At 43.1% G+C, this 22,637-nt stretch overlaps 1 protein-coding gene across 1 annotated transcript in view; it reads left to right on the top strand.

The window, feature by feature from the left end:
• The first annotated feature begins 7,426 nt into the window (after window positions 1–7,426).
• The window catches only part of LOC133618949 (one cut domain family member 3-like), a 56,651-nt gene continuing 41,440 nt past the window's right edge, over window positions 7,427–22,637 (top strand). The window contains exon 1 of the mRNA XM_072915160.1: window positions 7,427–7,502. Within this exon, the coding sequence (XP_072771261.1) occupies window positions 7,427–7,502 (76 nt within the window). The remainder of the gene's footprint in view (window positions 7,503–22,637) is intronic.

The following is a 22,637-nucleotide window of genomic DNA, read 5'->3' on the forward strand; positions in this document are numbered from 1 at the left end:
GTGTCCGGCCTGAAAACGATGTCATAGTGACCGGCAGTGTTGGGACTAACGCGTTACTGTAACGCCGTTAGTTTCGGCGGTAACTAGTAATCTAACGTGTTATTGTTTATATTCAGTAACTCAGTTACCGTTACTACATGATGCGTTACTGCGTTATTTTACGTTATTTTTTATGTAGTATCGGCTAGAAACAGAATATCTGAGTGTTTTATTGCAGCGCTGTGGTGGAAAGAAAAGGCGTGCTTTGTGTGTGTGTGTGGGCGGGGCCAAGTGGGGCGCTCCCAGACCGTAGTTGAGGGGCGCAGGGAGATGTTCCTCCAGGGCCTATGTACTTCGGGCTAACAACCTTCACTTTACCCGGAAGTGGGTCTTTACAGCTGAGGGTGAATGACGAGGCCGGCGGTTTGTTGCAACTTTGTGACTTTATTGGACGCAGCCATCCACCAAGCTAGAGCACCTGCACGCACTCACTGTCGCCGGTCCCTCACCTCTCTCGCCCATTCACCCACTGACGTCACTCACCTCACATGCTGTCATATCTTAAAGGGCCACACACACACACACACACACACACACACACACACACACACACACACACACACACACACACACACACACACACACACACACACACACACGCTACTCTCATAACAACTAACAAGACATCATGGTGAAGCCAAAAGTTGAGTTTCTTAACATGGAGACATTCTCAATACTTTTCTTTTGTCGAGCACAAAGAAAATAACATTTTAGTTAAAGGTAAGTTGTGTCTTGGATCAAAGATCCTATCTACTTAAAGTTAAAGTTAAAGTGCCATTATGTTGCAGCTATTTCAAATAGTTTGTCAATTTGTTCTGGCCTGAAATAAATTGGCCCTTTGAAACATATCTTTGTCTTTGTGTGTTGTATGTAGAGCACATTGTTTGTGTGTTGCACATTGTTTGTGTGTTGTATGTAGAGCACATTGCTTTCTGAGTTGAGTGATGCAAATGCAGGTCCAGTTGATCAACACATTGTATTATTGTCCAGTGCAATAACAGTACTGAAATGAAGGCTAAAAGGGCATTAATGGGAGCCTTAAAAAAAAAAGGGAAAACAACGTAACGCATTACTTTTTGGTGTAAGTAACTGAGTTACTTTTGAAATAAAGTAACTAGTAACTGTAACTAGTTACTGGTTTTCAGTAATTAACCCAACACTGGTGACCGGCCTGAAAATAAGGCCCAGGATCTACAGCAGGGCTCAGTGGGAACCCAAATGAGGAGGAGATCAAGTCTGTGGAAGCTCAGGTGACAGACTTTCTACACAAACAAGACATCGACACTCATACTTACTAACCCTCACAAATTTTCCGGGAGACTCCCGAATTTCAGTGCATCTCCCAAAAATCTCCTGGGACAACCATTCTCCCCAAGTTCTCCCGATTTCCAGCCGGACTTAAGGCACGCCCCCTCCAGGTCCATGCGGACCTGAGTGAGGACCTGAGTGAGGACAGCCTGTCGTCACGTCCGCTTGGCCAAGCAAAAAGTAACCACACAACACTACACCGTGTAGTGTTCTGTGGTTAGTAACCACAGAACACTATACGGTGTAGTGTTCTGTGGTTACTAACCACAGAACACTATAACGTAACCACAGGAGTAAAACAGTTCAAATTGTGAGACTGTGAGTCTACTTGGGTCACAGGATTCTGAGTTGGAAGGCTTCACACTTCTGATGTTTGACATAATAAAACCACAGTGTCATTTTACAAACATGTTACATTTGGGTGTGATCATACAGTGTTTAAACCAAATCGTCATACTAATTATCATATTCATTCTCTCAGTTCGAAATAAACTTAAACTCAACTCAGTTGGTTTCACCTGTACTGATATTGGTAAACTTAAATTTACAATAATCCTTTTTTTTAATATGCAAAATACACAGTAAATTGACAGTCACTACATTTTACAGGATGTCCCTGAACGCACCTCGCATCCAAAATGGCTACTTCAAACCAGGCTGCGGCCTAGCTAAGCTACTATTAGCATCATAATAATAATAATAATAATAATAATAATAATAATAGGTGAGGACAGCACACAATCACAGTGGCATGAAATATAATGTTACCTGCAAAACACTGCACATTGTGAGACTGTGAGTCCACTTGGCTCACGGGATTCTCTAAATAACACATCAACATCACCAATTAGTTACACAGTAAAAGTATGTTATTGTCTTCAAAATATCACTCTAAGATACAGTTTTAGTCAATACCAATTAGCCAACCTTTTTATGTGTACATTACAAAGTACCAATCAAAATATAAACAGTCAATATTCACTAATTAGTCATCAATCTCGGACAATGTAAACACGTGTCTCACCAGTTGGAAGGCTTCACAGTTCTGAGCACTTCCTGTAGGTAACTGTACATACCACTTCCTGTAGGTAACTGTATTTACCACTTCCTGTAGGTAACTGTACATACCACTTCCTGTAGGTAACCGTACATACCACTTCCTGTAGGTAACTGTACATACCACTTCCTGTAGGTAACCGTACATACCACTTCCTGTAGGTAACTGTACATACCACTTCCTGTAGGTAACTGTACATACCACTTCTCGCCAGCAACAGGCGCTGTTGCAACACTTCATTCATAATTTAATCAAGCATAATGAATGTCTGTTTCTACACCGTTACATATATATATATATATATATATATATATATATATATATATATATATATATATATATATATATATATATATATATATATATATATATATATATATGTAAGAAATACTTTCAGTGAAGGTTGTCAAGTATGCATGGAGATGGACCCTGCAAATGTGGATATCTGCTATCTTCTACCCAAAGAAGCAGGAGTGACAACCACACCCTGCTGTGGTGCTGTCCTTCATAAACTAGACTGATACTTGTTGATATTTATAATACAAAATAACACTAATACTTCTTAATGTTTATAATAACAATAACACTAATACTTGTTAATATTTATAATATACCAAACAATTACACTGGTCACACATTAAGAGTGTTACTAAAACAACTCTCTGCTTTGAGTCACCCATTAAGAGTGTTACTAAAACAACTCTCTCCTTTGAGTCACACATTAAGAGTGTTACTAAAACAACTCTCTTGTTTGAGTCACACATTAAGAGTGTTACTAAAACAACTCTCTCCTTTGAGTCACACATTAAGAGTGTTACTAAAACAACTCTCTCCTTTGAGTCACACATTAAGAGTGTTACTAAAACAACTCTCTCCTTTGAGTCACACATTAAGAGTGTTACTAAAACAATTCTCTCCTTTGAGTCACCCATTAAGAGTGTTACTAAAACAACTCTCTCCTTTGAGTCACACATTAAGAGTGTTACTAAAACAACTCTCTTGTTTGAGTCACACATTAAGAGTGTTACTAAAACAACTCTCTCCTTTGAGTCACACATTAAGAGTGTTACTAAAACAACTCTCTCCTTTGAGTCACACATTAAGAGTGTTACTAAAACAACTCTCTCCTTTGAGTCACACATTAAGAGTGTTACTAAAACAACTCTCTCCTTTGAGTCACACATTAAGAGTGTTACTAAAACAACTCTCTCCTTTGAGACACACATTAAGAGCGTTACTAAAACAATTCTCTCCTTTGAGTCACCCATTAAGAGTGTTACTAAAACAACTCTCTCCTTTGAGTCACACATTAAGAGTGTTACTAAAACAACTCTCTCCTTTGAGTCACACATTAAGAGTGTTACTAAAACAACTCTCTCCTTTGAGTCACACATTAAGAGTGTTACTAAAACAACTCTCTCCTTTGAGTCACACATTAAGAGTGTTACTAAAACAACTCTCTCCTTTGAGTCACACATTAAGAGTGTTACTAAAACGGCCTTCTTTCATCTCCGTAATATCGATAACATTCATTCCATTTTATCCACTAGCGACGCTGAGATCATTATTCATGCATTCATTACGTCTCGTCTCGATTACTGTAACGTATTATTTTCATGTCTCCCTATGTCTAGCATTAAAAGATTACAGTTGGTACAAAATGCGGCTGCTAGACTTTTGACAAGAACAAGAAAGTTTGATCATATTACGCCTATCTTGTACAGTATATATCTTTATATATATATATATATATACTGTATATACCTTTATATACATATATACCTATATATATATATATATACCTATACTGTATATACCTTTATATACATATATACATATATATACCTATACTGTATATACCTATACTGTATATACCTACAGTGTATATATATATATACTGTATATATATACATATCTGCGGTCCTCTCCAAGGTTTCTCATTGTCGCCCCATTGAGTTGAGTTTTTCCTTGCCCTGATGTGGGATATGAGTCCAGGATGTCGTTGTGGCTTGTGCAGCTCTTTGAGACACTCGTGATTTAGGGCTATATAAGTAAACATTGATTGATGATAACAATATCACTAATACTTGTTAATATTTATAATAAAAATATCACTAATATTGTTAATATTTACAATAACAATATCACAAAGACTTGGTAATATTCAAGTCACAAAATGTAAATGGAGTATTGTTGGTGCTTTTTAAAAGGTTATTTATTGGATTTTATGGGTGAAGTAGAGGACCTCCCATTGGCTCCGTTGTAAGCAGACTTTTATTTACGTTTATTTCAAATGTAGAATGCATTAAAATAATAACATCTGTTGCCAAAATGATTGTGAATGATATGCAACATTGTAAAAAAAAGTGCAGTTCTCTTTTAAACAGAAATAGAGCCTAATCATAGGAGAGCTACGGTATAAAACACATGCAAAACAAGACATGACCTGGAGTGACAGGTCATGACAAATGGACAGTGTTGTAGGTTAGAGCATCTCATTTGTTCTAATTGTTCAAATAAAATGGACAGTGTTGTAGGTTAGAGCATCTCATTTGTTCTAATTGTTCAAATAAAATGGACAGTATTGTAGGTTAGGATCATCTCATGTATCCTAATTGTTCAAATAAAATGGACAGTGTTGTAGGTTAGGAGCATCTCATTTGTCCTAATTGTTCAAATAAAATGGACAGTGTTGTAGGTTAGGATCATCTCATGTATCCTAATTGTTCAAATAAAATGGACAGTATTGTAGGTTAGGATCATCTCATTTGTCCTAATTGTTCAAATAAAATGGACAGTGTTGTAGGTTAGGATCATCTCATGTATCCTAATTGTTCAAATAAAATGGACAGTGTTGTAGGTTAGGAGCATCTCATTTGTCCTAATTGTTCAAATAAAATGGACAGTGTTGTAGGTTAGGATCATCTCATTTGTCCTAATTGTTCAAATAAAATGGACAGTGTTGTAGGTTAGGATCATCTCATTTGTCCTAATTGTTCAAATAAAATGGACAGTATTGTAGGTTAGGATCATCTCATTTGTCCTAATTGTTCAAATAAAATGGACAGTATTGTAGGTTAGGATCATCTCATTCGTCCTAATTGTTCAAATAAAATGGACAGTGTTGTAGGTTAGGATCATCTCATGTACCCTAATTGTTCAAATAAAATGGACAGTGTTGTAGGTTAGGATCATCTCATTTGTCCTAATTGTTCAAATAAAAATGTCATCAAATGAAAATACTCCAGCTCTAAATCTTCTACAAGTATTTCTGAATGAACAGTGTGAGTCCAGCATCATCATCATCTCTCTTACTGGTCTTCAGCTAGTGCTGTAACCATGACAACCCCTCTCATGGCAATGCCCTTTGACCCCTGCCTTGCTGACCTTTGACCTGAGTGTCATGAAATGGGGTCAAGGGGTCAGCGCTGGCAAAAAGACAGTAACAGCACTTTGCTGATTGGCTATCATTTGTCCTTTCCATACTCTGGTCTATGTCATTTGTCCTTTCCATACCCTGGTCTATGTCATTTGTCCTTTCCATACTCTGGGCTATGTCATTTGTCCTTTCCATACTCTGGTCTATGTCATTTGTCCTTTCCATACTCTGGTCTATGTCATTTGTCCTTTCCATACTCTGGTCTATTTCATTTGTCCTTTCCATACTCTGGTCTATGTCATTTGTCCTTTCCATACCCATGTCTATGTCATTTGTCCTTTCCATACCCTGGTCTATTTCATTTGTCCTTTCCATACTCTGGTCTATGTCATTTGTCCTTTCCATACTCTGGTCTATGTCATTTGTCCTTTCCATACTCTGGTCTATGTCATTTGTCCTTTCCATACCCTGTCCTTACCTGCACATTGTTAGCAGCACCTTAAGGTTGGATGGAGTGCATCACACCCATGTGGTACTACTTCATGCTAAAGGTGTGTTTTCCTGGCCTGTGCTGCTCTGTGAAAGAGGAAGAGGAGAACAACCCAAGGAGGTAAATGAAGTGATGAAGGAGTGTGGACTCTGATTACCCTCCTTGAGATTGCGGGCTAACGGTGTGTAACAAGCGTTAAACCCAGGAGCTGCGCTTGCCTCACCCCAGATTCTCTCTACAGTGACGATCAATGCCTCCTAATCAATACCTCCACAATACTTTGAGGGACTGCATGGCGGAGAAGACAATATGTGGGGGAAGGGCTCTCTGAACAGAGCAGGTAGAAGGACAAAGGAGAGGAACATGGAGGCAGGTAGAAGGACAAAGGAGAGGAACATGGAGGCAGGTAGAAGGACAAAGGAGAGGAACATGGAGGCAGGTAGAAGGACAAAGGAGAGGAACATGGACACAGGTAGAAGGACAAAGGAGAGGAACATGGAGGCAGGTAGAAGGACAAAGGAGAGGAACATGGAGGCAGGTATAAGGACAAAGGAGAGGAACATGGAGGCAGGTAGAAGGGCAAAGGAGAGGAACATGGAGGCAGGTAGAAGGACAAAGGAGAGGAACATGGAGGCAGGTAGAAGGAGAAAGGAGAGGAACATGGAGGCAGGTAGAAGGACAAAGGAGAGGAACATGGACACAGGTAGAAGGACAAAGGAGAGGAACATGGAGGCAGGTAGAAGGACAAAGGAGAGGAACATGGAGGCAGGTAGAAGGACAAAGGAGAGGAACATGGAGGCAGGTAGAAGGACAAAGGAGAGGAACATGGAGGCAGGTAGAAGACAAAGGAGAGGAACACGGAGGCAGGTAGAAGGAGAAAGGAGAGGAACATGGAGGCAGGTAGAAGGACAAAGGAGAGGAACATGGAGGCAGGTAGAAGGACAAAGGAGAGGAACATGGAGGCAGGTAGAAGGAGAAAGGAGAGGAACATGGAGGCAGGTAGAAGGACAAAGGAGAGGAACATGGAGGCAGGTAGAAGGACAAAGGAGAGGAACATGGAGGCAGGTAGAAGGACAAAGGAGAGGAACATGGAGGCAGGTAGAAGACAAAGGAGAGGAACACGGAGGCAGGTAGAAGGAGAAAGGAGAGGAACATGGAGGCAGGTAGAAGGACAAAGGAGAGGAACACGGAGGCAGGTAGAAGGACAAAGGAGAGGAACATGGAGGCAGGTAGAAGGAGAAAGAGAGGAACATGGAGGCAGGTAGAAGGACAAAGGAAAGGAACATGGAGGCAGGTAGAAGGACAAAGGAGAGGAACATGGAGGAAAGTAGAAGGAGAAAGGAGAAGAACAAACAAGCTACTTTCCCACTCATTTAGCATCTTCTATGAAATATCACATCTGGTTGCACACTGTGTTTACTTTTACAAAAGGACATGTCTATGAAGGTTGTCATTCATCAGGTCTTTGTCGTCTATGGTCTTTGTAGTCTCAGGTCTTTGTAGTCTCAGGTCTTTGTAGACTCAGGTCTTTGTAGTCTCAGGTCTTTGTAGTCTCAGGGCATTCAATCATCACAACAGGATTGTTTGGTTTGTCTTAGAAGATGTTTCACCTCTCATCTGACTAGACTTCATCACTTCATGTTCATAGACTTAGATTGTTACATCTAGTCTTAGACTTAGATTGTTACATCTAGTCTTAGACTTAGATTGTTACATCTAGTCTTAGACTTAGATTGTTACATCTAGTCTTAGACTTAGATTGTTACATCTAGTCTTAGGCTTAGATTGTTACATCTAGTCTTAGACTTAGATTGTTACATCTAGTCTTAGACTTAGATTGTTACATCTAGTCTTAGGCTTAGATTGTTACATCTAGTCTTAGACTTAGATTGTTACATCTAGTCTTAGACTTAGATTGTTACATCTAGTCTTAGACTTAGATTGTTCACATCTAGTCTTAGACTTAGATTGTTACATCTAGTCTTAGACTTAGATTGTTCACATCTAGTCTTAGACGTAGATTGTTACATCTAGTCTTAGACTTAGATTGCTACATCTAGTCTTAGACTTAGATTGTTACATCTAGTCTTAGACTTAGATTGTTACATTTAGTCTTAGACTTAGATTGTTACATCTAGACTTAGACTTAGATTGTTACATCTAGACTTAGACTTAGATTGTTACATCTAGTCTTAGACTTAGATTGTTACATCTAGTCTTGGACTTAGATTGGTCACATCTAGTCTTAGACTTAGATTGGTCACATCTAGTCCTGGACTTAGATTGGTCACATCTAGTCTTAGACTTAGATTGTTACATCTAGTCTTGGACTTAGATTGGTCACATCTAGTCTTGGACTTAGATTGGTCACATCCAGTCTTGGACTTAGATTGGTCACATCTAGTCTTGGACTTAGATTGGTCACATCTAGTCTTGGACTTAGATTGGTCACATCCAGTCTTGGACTTAGATTGGTCACATCTAGTCTTGGACTTAGATTGGTCACATCTAGTCTTGGACTTAGATTGGTCAGATTTAGTCTTGGACTTAGATTGGTCACATCCAGTCTTGGACTTAGATTGGTCACATCTGGTCTTGGACTTAGATTGGTCACATCTAGTCTAGCAGTTGGTGCCAAACCCCCTAATATTTATAGTCCAAAACCAGGAGTGTGTGCCTGGGCAAGGATAGTTTGGCCCTATGGTAGTGAGAAAAACAACTGTTGAGATGCAAACAAACAACCCTAACTGTCAAAGCTAACGACAGTGTAATTTCCTCTCGTTAGCATTGAGGTATTGTGTGGCAGAACCATGGCCGTGGATCGACGACTACCAGTCCAAAATAGTCAGAATCCCCACGTAAACATTCCATTCAGTTGTAGACAAATGGCACAAATGACATTCTGGTCAACTTCTGTGAGCATAATGTTTCTAACTGCTGTTATTTGTTGAGGCTAAATTGCAGAGTCTTTTGGGAATGGTTGAAAGGACAGTGTTGTATGTGGGAGACAGGTGGTGTCGCATGACTGTGTTCAGGGATGGTTTTTCAACCTTCACATAGATAGTTTCCCTCACGACTCTTTCCTACCATGAAGTGAAGAGAGGTGAAACATCTTCTAAGACAGTCCAGTTAGATGATTGAATGTCCTGAGGTTCCACAAAGACTTTCCTGGCATCCATCCTCCAGTCTGTCCATGATTTATGACAGGAACACTTCCACAGTTGGATGCTCACATCCCACCGCCTGCCTCCATCCCTGTCAACCCCACCTGATGTGGCCAAAGACTCAAAATGATGAGTTGTTCAATAACCATTCCCTCCTCAATTATCCTGACGTCCGTCCTTTGGGCTCTTGAGCTATTTTCCGGGGTCATGTGACCTTTCACCCCTCATCGCTCCTCTCTGAGCTCACCCTGCGACCACGCCAACACCCAAGGGAGGAACAAACCACACCCATTCACGGCAGCAGTCATTTGCATATATTAACACTTGTATGGGAAGGTTTATGTACTCATAGTTGATTTGAGGTAATGCGTTTGTTGGAGTGGAGTTTCTCCTACAAATAAATATCTACATATGATTCTCTCCTTGCATGTGTATGTTGGATTGAAAGATTTGTTGTCAGGGTTCAGACAAGGAAGCCAGGACCCAGTAGCAGAGTATACACACAACAAGGGTTTATTAACAAAGTAACAACAAAAGTATAGTTCATCAAGAAATATAGCAACAAAGTATCAACTGAAAATTATTCGAGTGAAAAGTGACAACAAAAATGGCCGAACAGAAAATCATATTAATATGGGAAAAAGGTGAGAGCAAAACTACAACAAAAAGGTGACAAGGCACCAAACTCACAAAACCAGAATTCCAACTCAAGAGCAAAGACACCTGGCGAGAAGTAGGAGATCTCTGAGAGCACGAGTGAGACGCTGGAGACAAAGAGAGGGTGTCTTAAGAAGCCGGCTGATTAGCCCAAACGAGCCACAGGTGTGTAGGGGCTGTGCTCCCAGAGATGCAGGTGTGTAAGGGCTGTGCTCCCAGAGATGCAGATGTGTAGGAGCTATGCTCCCAGAGATGCAGGTGTGTAAGGGCTGTGCTCCCAGAGATGCAGATGTGTAGGAGCTATGCTCCCAGAGATGCAGGTGTGTAAGGGCTGTGCTCCCAGAGATGCAGGTGTGTAGGAGCTATGCTCCCAGAGATGCAGGTGTGTAAGGGCTGTGCTCCCAGAGATGCAGGTGTGTAGGGGCTGTGCTCCCAGAGATGCAGGTGTGTAGGGCCTGTGCTCCCAGAGATGCAGGTGTGTAGGGGCTGTGCTCCCAGAGATGCAGGTGTGTAGGGCCTGTGCTCCCAGAGATGCAGGTGTGTAGGGGCTGTGCTCCCAGAGATGCAGGTGTGTAGGGCCTGTGCTCCCAGAGATGCAGGTGTGTAGGGGCTGTGCTCCCAGAGATGCAGGTGTGTAGGGCCTGTGCTCCCAGAGATGCAGGTGTGTAGGGGCTGTGCTCCCAGAGATGCAGGTGTGTAGGGCCTGTGCTCCCAGAGATGCAGGTGTGTAGGGGCTGTGCTCCCAGAGATGCAGGTGTGTAGGGCCTGTGCTCCCAGAGATGCAGGTGTGTAGGGGCTGTGCTCCCAGAGATGCAGGTGTGTAGGGCCTGTGCTCCCAGAGATGCAGGTGTGTAGGGCCTGTGCTCACAGAGATGCAGGTGTGTAGGGGCTGTGCTCCCAGAGATGCAGGTGTGTAGGGGCTGTTCTCCCAGAGATGCAGGTGTGTAGGGGCTGTGCTCCCAGAGATGCAGGTGTGTAGAAGCTGTGCTCCCAGAGATGCAGGTGTGTAGGGCCTGTGCTCCCAGAGATGCAGGTGTGTAGAAGCTGTGCTCCCAGAGATGCAGGTGTGTAGGGGCTGTTCTCCCAGAGATGCAGGTGTGTAGGGGCTGTGCTCCCAGAGATGCAGGTGTGTAGGGGCTGTGCTCCCAGAGATGCAGGTGTGTAGGGGCTGTGCTCCCAGAGATGCAGGTGTGTAGGGGCTGTGCTCCCAGAGATGCAGGTGTGTAGGGGCTGTGCTCCCAGAGATGCAGGTGTGTAGGGGCTGTGCTCCCAGAGATGCAGGTGTGTAGGGGCTGTGCTCCCAGAGATGCAGGTGTGTAGGGCCTGTGCTCCCAGAGATGCAGGTGTGTAGGGGCTGTGCTCCCAGAGATGCAGGTGTGTAGGGCCTGTGCTCACAGAGATGCAGGTGTGTAGGGGCTGTGCTCCCAGAGATGCAGGTGTGTAGGGGCTGTTCTCCCAGAGATGCAGGTGTGTAGGGGCTGTGCTCCCAGAGATGCAGGTGTGTAGAAGCTGTGCTCCCAGAGATGCAGGTGTGTAGGGCCTGTGCTCCCAGAGATGCAGGTGTGTAGAAGCTGTGCTCCCAGAGATGCAGGTGTGTAGGGGCTGTTCTCCCAGAGATGCAGGTGTGTAGGGGCTGTGCTCCCAGAGATGCAGGTGTGTAGGGGCTGTGCTCCCAGAGATGCAGGTGTGTAGGGGCTGTGCTCCCAGAGATGCAGGTGTGTAGGGGCTGTGCTCCCAGAGATGCAGGTGTGTAGGGGCTGTGCTCCCAGAGATGCAGGTGTGTAGGGGCTGTGCTCCCAGAGATGCAGGTGTGTAGGGGCTGTGCTCCCAGAGATGCAGGTGTGTAGGGCCTGTGCTCCCAGAGATGCAGGTGTGTAGGGGCTGTGCTCCCAGAGATGCAGGTGTGTAGGGCCTGTGCTCCCAGAGATGCAGGTGTGTAGGGGCTGTGCTCCCAGAGATGCAGGTGTGTAGGGCCTGTGCTCCCAGAGATGCAGGTGTGTAGGGGCTGTGCTCCCAGAGATGCAGGTGTGTAGGGCCTGTGCTCCCAGAGATGCAGGTGTGTAGGGCCTGTGCTCACAGAGATGCAGGTGTGTAGGGGCTGTGCTCCCAGAGATGCAGGTGTGTAGGGGCTGTTCTCCCAGAGATGCAGGTGTGTAGGGGCTGTGCTCCCAGAGATGCAGGTGTGTAGAAGCTGTGCTCCCAGAGATGCAGGTGTGTAGGGCCTGTGCTCCCAGAGATGCAGGTGTGTAGAAGCTGTGCTCCCAGAGATGCAGGTGTGTAGGGGCTGTTCTCCCAGAGATGCAGGTGTGTAGGGGCTGTGCTCCCAGAGATGCAGGTGTGTAGGGGCTGTTCTCCCAGAGATGCAGGTGTGTAGGGGCTGTGCTCCCAGAGATGCAGGTGTGTAGGGGCTGTTCTCCCAGAGATGCAGGTGTGTAGGGGCTGTGCTCCCAGAGATGCAGGTGTGTAGGGGCTGTGCTCCCAGAGATGCAGGTGTGTAGGGGCTGTGCTCCCAGAGATGCAGGTGTGTAGGGGCTGTGCTCCCAGAGATGCAGGTGTGTAGGGGCTGTGCTCCCAGAGATGCAGGTGTGTAGGGGCTGTGCTCCCAGAGATGCAGGTGTGTAGGGGCTGTGCTCCCAGAGATGCAGGTGTGTAGGGGCTGTGCTCCCAGAGATGCAGGTGTGTAGGGCCTGTGCTCCCAGAGATGCAGGTGTGTAGGGGCTGTGCTCCCAGAGATGCAGGTGTGTAGGGCCTGTGCTCCCAGAGATGCAGGTGTGTAGGGGCTGTGCTCCCAGAGATGCAGGTGTGTAGGGCCTGTGCTCCCAGAGATGCAGGTGTGTAGGGGCTGTGCTCCCAGAGATGCAGGTGTGTAGGGCCTGTGCTCCCAGAGATGCAGGTGTGTAGGGCCTGTGCTCACAGAGATGCAGGTGTGTAGGGGCTGTGCTCCCAGAGATGCAGGTGTGTAGGGGCTGTTCTCCCAGAGATGCAGGTGTGTAGGGGCTGTGCTCCCAGAGATGCAGGTGTGTAGAAGCTGTGCTCCCAGAGATGCAGGTGTGTAGGGCCTGTGCTCCCAGAGATGCAGGTGTGTAGAAGCTGTGCTCCCAGAGATGCAGGTGTGTAGGGGCTGTTCTCCCAGAGATGCAGGTGTGTAGGGGCTGTGCTCCCAGAGATGCAGGTGTGTAGGGGCTGTGCTCCCAGAGATGCAGGTGTGTAGGGGCTGTGCTCCCAGAGATGCAGGTGTGTAGGGGCTGTGCTCCCAGAGATGCAGGTGTGTAGGGGCTGTGCTCCCAGAGATGCAGGTGTGTAGGAGCTGTGCTCCCAGAGATGCAGGTGTGTAGGAGCTGTGCTCCCAGAGATGCAGGTGTGTAGGGGCTGTGCTCCCAGAGATGCAGGTGTGTAGGGGCTGTGCTCCCAGAGAGGCAGGTGTGTAGGAGCTGTGCTCCCAGAGATGCAGGTGTGTAGGGGCTGTGCTCCCAGAGATGCAGGTGTGTAAGCCTCTTTGTATGTATTTTGTTTCTACATGTTATAATCTATGTAAAATACTTTTTCATTCATTATTATTATTATTATTATTTTTTTTCATTTTTTTTTTTAAAACTTTATATATATATATATATATATATATATATATATATATATATATATATATATATATATATATATATATATATATATATATATATATATATAAAGACATTCTATAAATGTGATACGCTGGTAGTATTTTTTAAAAGGTAACATATTTCCCCAAAGATTTCAAATGAAGTAAAACTGCACTTCTGGGGCAAGGACAGGAAGTGACGTGTGTCGTGAAAAGAATGTTGGCCAAAACGAGAGCAAGACACGAAGATTGAGCTCGTTGTATGAGAAGGTTTCATGTTGTGAAATAAAGAAAGACAAACTGTCTGAGCTTCCATTCCTTGGAATGTTACAATAATGACGGTCGCCATGTTGACGTCACACTCCTTGTGGAAATCAGGAGTACTTAGTTGGTGACTCTTGACTTTCTTTAGATCGCCAGTCTCGCGCACCTGGATCACGTATCTAGGTCTATTCTGGTCTCCAGGTACGTAAGTAAGGTAACTGTCTTAGGATGGCATGTTGGGAAGTTTTTGCCATTCCAAAGATGCAGAGGACCTGAAGCAGCGTGCAGGTAGCAAGAGTTCTTTACTTCAAGACAATGTGACACAAACTGCTGCTAGGCTAGCTTAGCGTAGCAGGAAGATAAACATAGGTGGCATGAAAGCAACAACAAAGTGTCGTCCGTAGCGAACAATGGAGCAGCAACTAAGACAGGGAAACGAGCAGAATATAAAGAGGATGATTAGGGACAGAAACAGGTGAGGACACTAATCAACAAACAGAAAGCAGGTGTGGCTAATCAGTCAGCTAGCAACAACAAAAGCAAAGCAAGGGAGCATTGACAAACATAACTGGTTACTAAACTAAGAAGAATACACAGACTCCAACAAATCATTAGAGTAACAAGAGCATGACTCTTTTTTCACAGATAACCTTGGCTCTCGACTCCTTTTTCACATATAACCTTGGCTTTCGACTCCTTTTTCACAGATAACCTTGGCTCTCGACTCATTTTTCACAGATAACCTTGGCTCTCGACTCCTTTTTCACAGAGATTGACATGTTCTTTACAGCTGGAGATTGACATGTTCTTTACAGCTGGAGATTGACATGTTCTTTACAGTTACATTTGACTACATTTTATTGTGTTGTTTTTGACACAGTATTTTTTTTATCCAACAGTTACTTTTTCTAAAGGCATGTTAAAATTGTGCTGTTCTGATTTCAATTCATTTCAATTGGTGAATTTGGCAAAGGTTCAACAGTTTATCATGTACTGTATGTACCACTCTATTAAAGTATATGATCAGTAAGAGTTATATTTTAAAATATATTTCATATAACAAGGGAAGCACAGAATTATTAGATATTGCATTAAATATTGTACTAGTTTCACTTTTTCTTGAAACTATTGAGTTGTACTCGTCTTGTAATCATATTGTTTTTATCACTGTCTAATTCTTTAATATTGACTTCCTAATATTTAACTACATCTGCCTTTTAGTGACAGCCTGGGTTTGTTCCCTGCAGTGCAAGACAAACATTTACAGGTTATTGAAGTCATGGATGTTTTCATAAATACGGTAGAGGTGGAAGGAGGGCTGCTTCATGCCTGCAGGTACATTGCGGTGAGGATCTGGGTCAAAGTGCAGAACATCCTGTCTGTAAACTTAGAGCTTGTGTCTCATTCACCCAAAGTTCATCATCAGACTTATTTCAGTGACCGTGGTGGACGTCTTTAACAAGTTGTGTCTCATCCAACTAAAGTCTTATTTCAGTGACTGTGGTGGACGTCTTTAACAAGTTGTGTCTCATCCAACTAAAGTCTTATTTCAGTGACTGTGGTGGACGTCTTTAACAAGTTGTGTCTCATCCAACTAAAGTCTTATTTCAGTGACCGTGGTGGACGTCTTTAACAAGTTGTGTCTCATCCAACTAAAGTCTTATTTCAGTGACTGTGGTGGACGTCTTTAACAAGTTGTGTCTCATCCAACTAAAGTCTTATTTCAGTGACCGTGGTGGACGTCTTTAACAAGTTGTGTCTCATCCAACTGAAGTCTTATTTCAGTGACTGTGGTGGACGTCTTTAACAAGTTGTGTCTCATCCAACTAAAGTCTTATTTCAGTGACCGTGGTGGACGTCTTTAACAAGTTGTGTCTCATCCAACTAAAGTCTTATTTCAGTGACTGTGGTGGACGTCTTTAACAAGTTGTGTCTCATCCAACTAAAGTCTCATTTCAGTGACTGTGGTGGATGTCTTTAACAAGTTGTGTCTCATCCAACTAAAGTCTTATTTCAGTGACTGTGGTGGACGTCTTTAACAAGTTGTGTCTCATCCAACTAAAGTCTCATTTCAGTGACCGTGGTGGACGTCTTTAACAAGTTGTGTCTCATCCAACTAAAGTCTTATTTCAGTGACCGTGGTGGACGTCTTTAACAAGTTGTGTCTCATCCAACTGAAGTCTCATTTCAGTGACCGTGGTGGACGTCTTTAACAAGTTGTGTCTCATCCAACTAAAGTCTTATTTCAGTGACCGTGGTGGACGTCTTTAACAAGTTGTGTCTCATCCAACTGAAGTCTTATTTCAGTGACCGTGGTGGACGTCTTTAACAAGTTGTGTCTCATCCAACTAAAGTCTTATTTCAGTGACCGTGGTGGACGTCTTTAACAAGTTGTGTCTCATCCAACTAAAGTCTTATTTCAGTGACTGTGGTGGACGTCTTTAACAAGTTGTGTCTCATCCAACTAAAGTCTTATTTCAGTGACCGTGGTGGACGTCTTTAACAAGTTGTGTCTCATCCAACTAAAGTCTTATTTCAGTGACAGTGGTGGACGTCTTTAACAAGTTGTGTCTCATCCAACTAAAGTCTTATTTCAGTGACAGTGGTGGACGTCTTTAACAAGTTGTGTCTCATCCAACTAAAGTCTTATTTCAGTGACCGTGGTGGACGTCTTTAACAAGTTGTGTCTCATCCAACTGAAGTCTCATTTCAGTGACCGTGGTGGACGTCTTTAACAAGTTGTGTCTCATCCAACTGAAGTCTCATTTCAGTGACCGTGGTGGACGTCTTTAACAAGTTGTGTCTCATCCAACTAAAGTCTTATTTCAGTGACCGTGGTGGACGTCTTTAACAAGTTGTGTCTCATCCAACTAAAGTCTTATTTCAGTGACCGTGGTGGACGTCTTTAACAAGTTGTGTCTCATCCAACTAAAGTCTTATTTCAGTGACAGTGGTGGACGTCTTTAACAAGTTGTGTCTCATCCAACTAAAGTCTTATTTCAGTGACAGTGGTGGACGTCTTTAACAAGTTGTGTCTCATCCAACTAAAGTCTTATTTCAGTGACCGTGGTGGACGTCTTTAACAAGTTGTGTCTCATCCAACTGAAGTCTCATTTCAGTGACCGTGGTGGACGTCTTTAACAAGTTGTGTCTCATCCAACTGAAGTCTTATTTCAGTGACCGTGGTGGACGTCTTTAACAAGTTGTGTCTCATCCAACTAAAGTCTTATTTCAGTGACTGTGGTGGACGTCTTTAACAAGTTGTGTCTCATCCAACTAAAGTCTTATTTCAGTGACCGTGGTGGACGTCTTTAACAAGTTGTGTCTCATCCAACTAAAGTCTTATTTCAGTGACCGTGGTGGACGTCTTTAACAAGTTGTGTCTCATCCAACTGAAGTCTCATTTCAGTGACCGTGGTGGACGTCTTTAACAAGTTGTGTCTCATCCAACTGAAGTCTTATTTCAGTGACCGTGGTGGACGTCTTTAACAGGTTGTGTCTCATCCAACTAAAGTCTTATTTCAGTGACTGTGGTGGACGTCTTTAACAAGTTGTGTCTCATCCAACTAAAGTCTTATTTCAGTGACCGTGGTGGACGTCTTTAACAAGTTGTGTCTCATCCAACTAAAGTCTTATTTCAGTGACCGTGGTGGACGTCTTTAACAAGTTGTGTCTCATCCAACTGAAGTCTCATTTCAGTGACCGTGGTGGACGTCTTTAACAAGTTGTGTCTCATCCAACTAAAGTCTTATTTCAGTGACTGTGGTGGACGTCTTTAACAAGTTGTGTCTCATCCAACTAAAGTCTTATTTCAGTGACCGTGGTGGACGTCTTTAACAAGTTGTGTCTCATCCAACTGAAGTCTCATTTCAGTGACCGTGGTGGACGTCTTTAACAAGTTGTGTCTCATCCAACTAAAGTCTTATTTCAGTGACTGTGGTGGACGTCTTTAACAAGTTGTGTCTCATCCAACTAAAGTCTTATTTCAGTGACCGTGGTGGACGTCTTTAACAAGTTGTGTCTCATCCAACTAAAGTCTTATTTCAGTGACTGTGGTGGACGTCTTTAACAAGTTGTGTCTCATCCAACTAAAGTCTTATTTCAGTGACCGTGGTGGACGTCTTTAACAAGTTGTGTCTCATCCAACTAAAGTCTTATTTCAGTGACCGTGGTGGACGTCTTTAACAAGTTGTGTCTCATCCAACTAAAGTCTTATTTCAGTGACTGTGGTGGACGTCTTTAACAAGTTGTGTCTCATCCAACTAAAGTCTTATTTCAGTGACCGTGGTGGACGTCTTTAACAAGTTGTGTCTCATCCAACTGAAGTCTCATTTCAGTGACTGTGGTGGACGTCTTTAACAAGTTGTGTCTCATCCAACTAAAGTCTTATTTCAGTGACTGTGGTGGACGTCTTTAACAAGTTGTGTCTCATCCAACTAAAGTCTTATTTCAGTGACTGTGGTGGACGTCTTTAACAAGTTGTGTCTCATCCAACTAAAGTCTTATTTCAGTGACTGTGGTGGACGTCTTTAAGGAGTCGTCTCCACATGAAGGTGATTGAAAAGACTATTTACTGTTTGCTTGTAGTTGAGCTCTTGTAAGAGAGTTGTTGCTAGAAGTGCTAGAAGTGAAGTGATGCTGGCCTCAGTCATGTTGCAGCCTACAGGAAGTAACGCTCTGCTAAGGAACTTCACTGCAGTCAACTCAATACTTCTACAAACATTCTCTTCAGGCCATTGTTGTTGTGCAGGGAAAAACGCAGTGTAGGTGTGTGTGTGTGTGTGTGTGTGTGTGTGTGTAAGTGTGCACACTCACACGCACACACACACCTACACACAGGTAGGTATGTGTGTGTGTGTGTGTGTGAGTGGTCCAGTGTGGGCTCTCCACATTTTGCATGCGGTCTAAGGGGTTATTTGTCACGGGCAGAGTAAAGGATTTTTAAAAGTCAAGCCAAGCCCTGACTCTCTCCCTATCCTCGCTCGCCCCCGTTCCCACTACCCCCCCGACACTTGCAATGGGAGATCGATGGTTTATTGACCAACTCTCTCTATCGCCAAGCCACCAGACTAATCACCTTAACACCAACCCTGCTCTCACACACACACACACACGCACACACACACACACACACACACACACACACACACACACACACACACACACACACACACACACACACACACACACACACACACACACACACACACACACACACACACACACGCACACACACACACACACACACCGTTTGTACGTAGAGAACTTTTAAAGTAACCCCATGTGAAATGCATATTCATTGTAGTCATCCATAGTTGGCAAACGCAGCCTAATGTGTCTGATAAAACACGCATATTTAAACCTTCATCTATTTCTCCTCTTCTCGCTCTCCGTCTTCATCTTCCTCTGTCTGTCTTTGTTGTAGACTACAATCCATGCTGGGTTTGTAAACACACACATTTCTCACATCTATTGAACATGAGCTTGTATTGATGACCACTAAATTGCAGCACATAATTAAACACAGCAGATGTGAGCGTACATGTACAAACCCTGTTTCCATATGAGTTGGGAAATTGTGTTAGATGTAAATATAAACGGAATACAATGATTTGCAAATCCTTTTCAAGCCATATTCAGTTGAATATGCTACAAAGACAACATATTTGATGTTCAAACTCATAAACTTTATTTTTTTTTTGCAAATAAAAATTAACTTAGAATTTCATGGCTGCAACACGTGACAAAGTAGTTGGGAAAGGGCATGTTCACCACTGTGTTACATGGCCTTTCCTTTTAACAACACTCAGTAAAGGTTTGGGAACTGAGGAGACACATTTTTGAAGCTTCTCAGGTGGAATTCTTTCCCATTCTTGCTTGATGTACAGCTTAAGTTGTTCAACAGTCCGGGGGTCTCCCTTCTGCTATTTTAGGCTTCATAATGCACCACACATTTTCAATGTCTGGACTACAGGCAGGCCAGTCTAGTACCCGCACTCTTTTACTATGAAGCCGCGTTGATGTAACACGTGGCTTGGCATTGTCTTGCTGAAATAAGCAGGGGCGTCCATGGTAACGTTGCTTGGATGGCAACATATGTTGCTCCAAAACCTGTATGTACCTTTCAGCATTAATGGTGCCTTCACAGATGTGTAAGTTACCCATGTCTTGGGCACTAATGCACCCCCATACCATCACACATGCTGCCTTTTACACTTTGCGCCTATAACAATCCGGATGGTTCTTTTCCTCCTTGGTCTGGAGAACACACTCGTCCACAGTTTCCAAAAACAATTAGAAATGTGGACTCGTCAGACCACAGAACACTTTTCCACTTTGTATCAGTCCATCTTAGATGAGCTCAGGCCCAGCGAAGCCGACGGCGTTTCTGGGTGTTGTTGATAAACGGTTTTCGCCTTTCATAGGAGAGTTTTGACTTGCACTTACAGATGTAGCGACCAACTGCGACCAAGTTAATGATTATTTGCAAAAAAAAAAATGTTTATGAGTTTGAACATCAAATATGTTGTCTTTGTAGCATATTCAACTGAATATGGCTTGAAAATGATTTGCAAAACATTGTATTCCGTTTATATTTACATCTAACACAATTCCCCAACTCATATGGAAACGGGGTTTGTACTTGCATAGTCAACCCCCAAACAAGTCCACAGCTAATCATCCTGAAAGATACAAAGGTCCCAAAGAACATGAAGTGTGTGTATACATGCATGGTGAACCCCACATGAAAACAACAAGTCCACAAATGATGCTGAAAGATACAAAGGTCCCAAAAAGCATGAAGTGTGTCTGCTAATTCTTTCCCCTTTGAAGAAGTGTTGATGTCCCTTCTGGCACTGCATGGCTATAATGTTTGCCTCCACATGTGCAAGATAAGACTGTCTCTGAATAATCCTACCAGCGACCTCTGACCTTTGGATATGAAGCCTTGTATGTGATGTTGCTTAAAATAGAACTAGCCAATCAGAGCTTTGTGTGGAGCCCCAATAACAAGACTTTATTATCTTTATTGTTTGAAGGAAGCAGCACCTTGTGGAGGAAATATTGCTGTGCAACACTCAAATACTCACCTGTGGCAAAGTGATTGACAGTTCTGTCTTAGTCATTTGTTGCTTAGCAACCATGCCTGAGAGAGAATATGGGAGAACTTTTATTTACTCGCATGTTCAGTTGATGACTGTCAGGTGATTCATGATGATGTCATCATTATGCATGCATGTGTCACAATGCAGGAATACTACATCAACATAAAATGATGTCATCATTATGCATGCATGTGTCACAATGCAGGAATACTACATCAACATAAAATGATGGTAAATGGGTTGTACTTGTGTAGCGCTTTTCTACCTTTTTTTAAGGAACTCAAAGCACTTTGACACTATTTCCACATTCACCCATTCACACACACACATTCACACACTGATGATAAAATGATGTCATCATTATGCATGTGTCACAATGCAGGAATACAACATCAACATACAATGATGTCATCATTATGCATGTGTCACAATGCAGGAATACTACATCAACATAAAATGATGTCATCATTATGCATGTGTCACAATGCAGGAATACATCAGCAAAATCAAATGATGTCATCATTATGCATGTGTCACAGTGCAGGAATACTACATCAACATAAAATGATGTCATCATTATGCATGTGTCACAATGCAGGAATACAACATCAACATAAAATGATGTCATCATTATGCATGTGTCACAATGCAGGAATACATCAGCAAAATAAAATGATGTCATCATTATGCATGTGTCACAATGCAGGAATACTACATCAACATAAAATGATGTCATCATTATGCATGTGTCACAGTGCAGGAATACTACATCAACATAAAATGATGTCATCATTATGCATGTGTCACAGTGCAGGAATACTACATCAACATGAAAGAAGATGACATTATCTGAGACAATTTGTAGATTTGGACGTGCACATGTTGATGTTGGATGTCATATTTGAACTACGTGACTTCTGACCTCACATGTTGATGTGGAATGTAATATTTGAACTACGTGACCTCTGACCTCACAACTGCTGCTGCAGGAAACAAGCTGAATATTTACCTAACTTTATTCACAAGTTAGGTGTTTACGTCATTGCATTTATTGTATTACTCCAACAACGTCAACAGCCTTTATGCACACACAACGTAAGTGTTGTATGCACACACAACTTAAGTGTTGTATGCACACACAACTCAAGTGTTGTATGCACACACTGTCAGGACTTGGACTATGGGTTGTTTTGTTTTCCCAGGCCGAAAAGACCGGTGGCGGCGGCCGGGCTGGTGGCTGTGGCTTGGCATGACGCTGAGCGACCCCACCTGAACAGTTCCCAGCCCTAGCCCCCCCCTCAAGGAGCTGATACCACATGCGCTCCCTGCTGTCTGGAACCGTCTTTTGGGGTAGGTGGAGGGAGGTCAGGAGGGGGGCAGAATCCTCCCCTTTAAATTGTCCAAAAAGTCTTTTTTTTTCTACCTGGGATTGAGTTGTTGAAAAAAAAAAGGAATTTTGTGACGTGGGCGGGGCTTGAGTCCTGGGGGGGCGGGGCATGAAATTCAGATGGCTGTGACTGATAAGACCTAATTTTCAAGTACATGTTTTGATAATGTTTTATCATAGACGAGTCT

Source organism: Nerophis lumbriciformis, linkage group LG19 (genome assembly GCF_033978685.3).
Source record: "Nerophis lumbriciformis linkage group LG19, RoL_Nlum_v2.1, whole genome shotgun sequence".
In the NCBI taxonomy this organism is placed as follows: Eukaryota; Metazoa; Chordata; class Actinopteri; order Syngnathiformes; family Syngnathidae; genus Nerophis; species Nerophis lumbriciformis.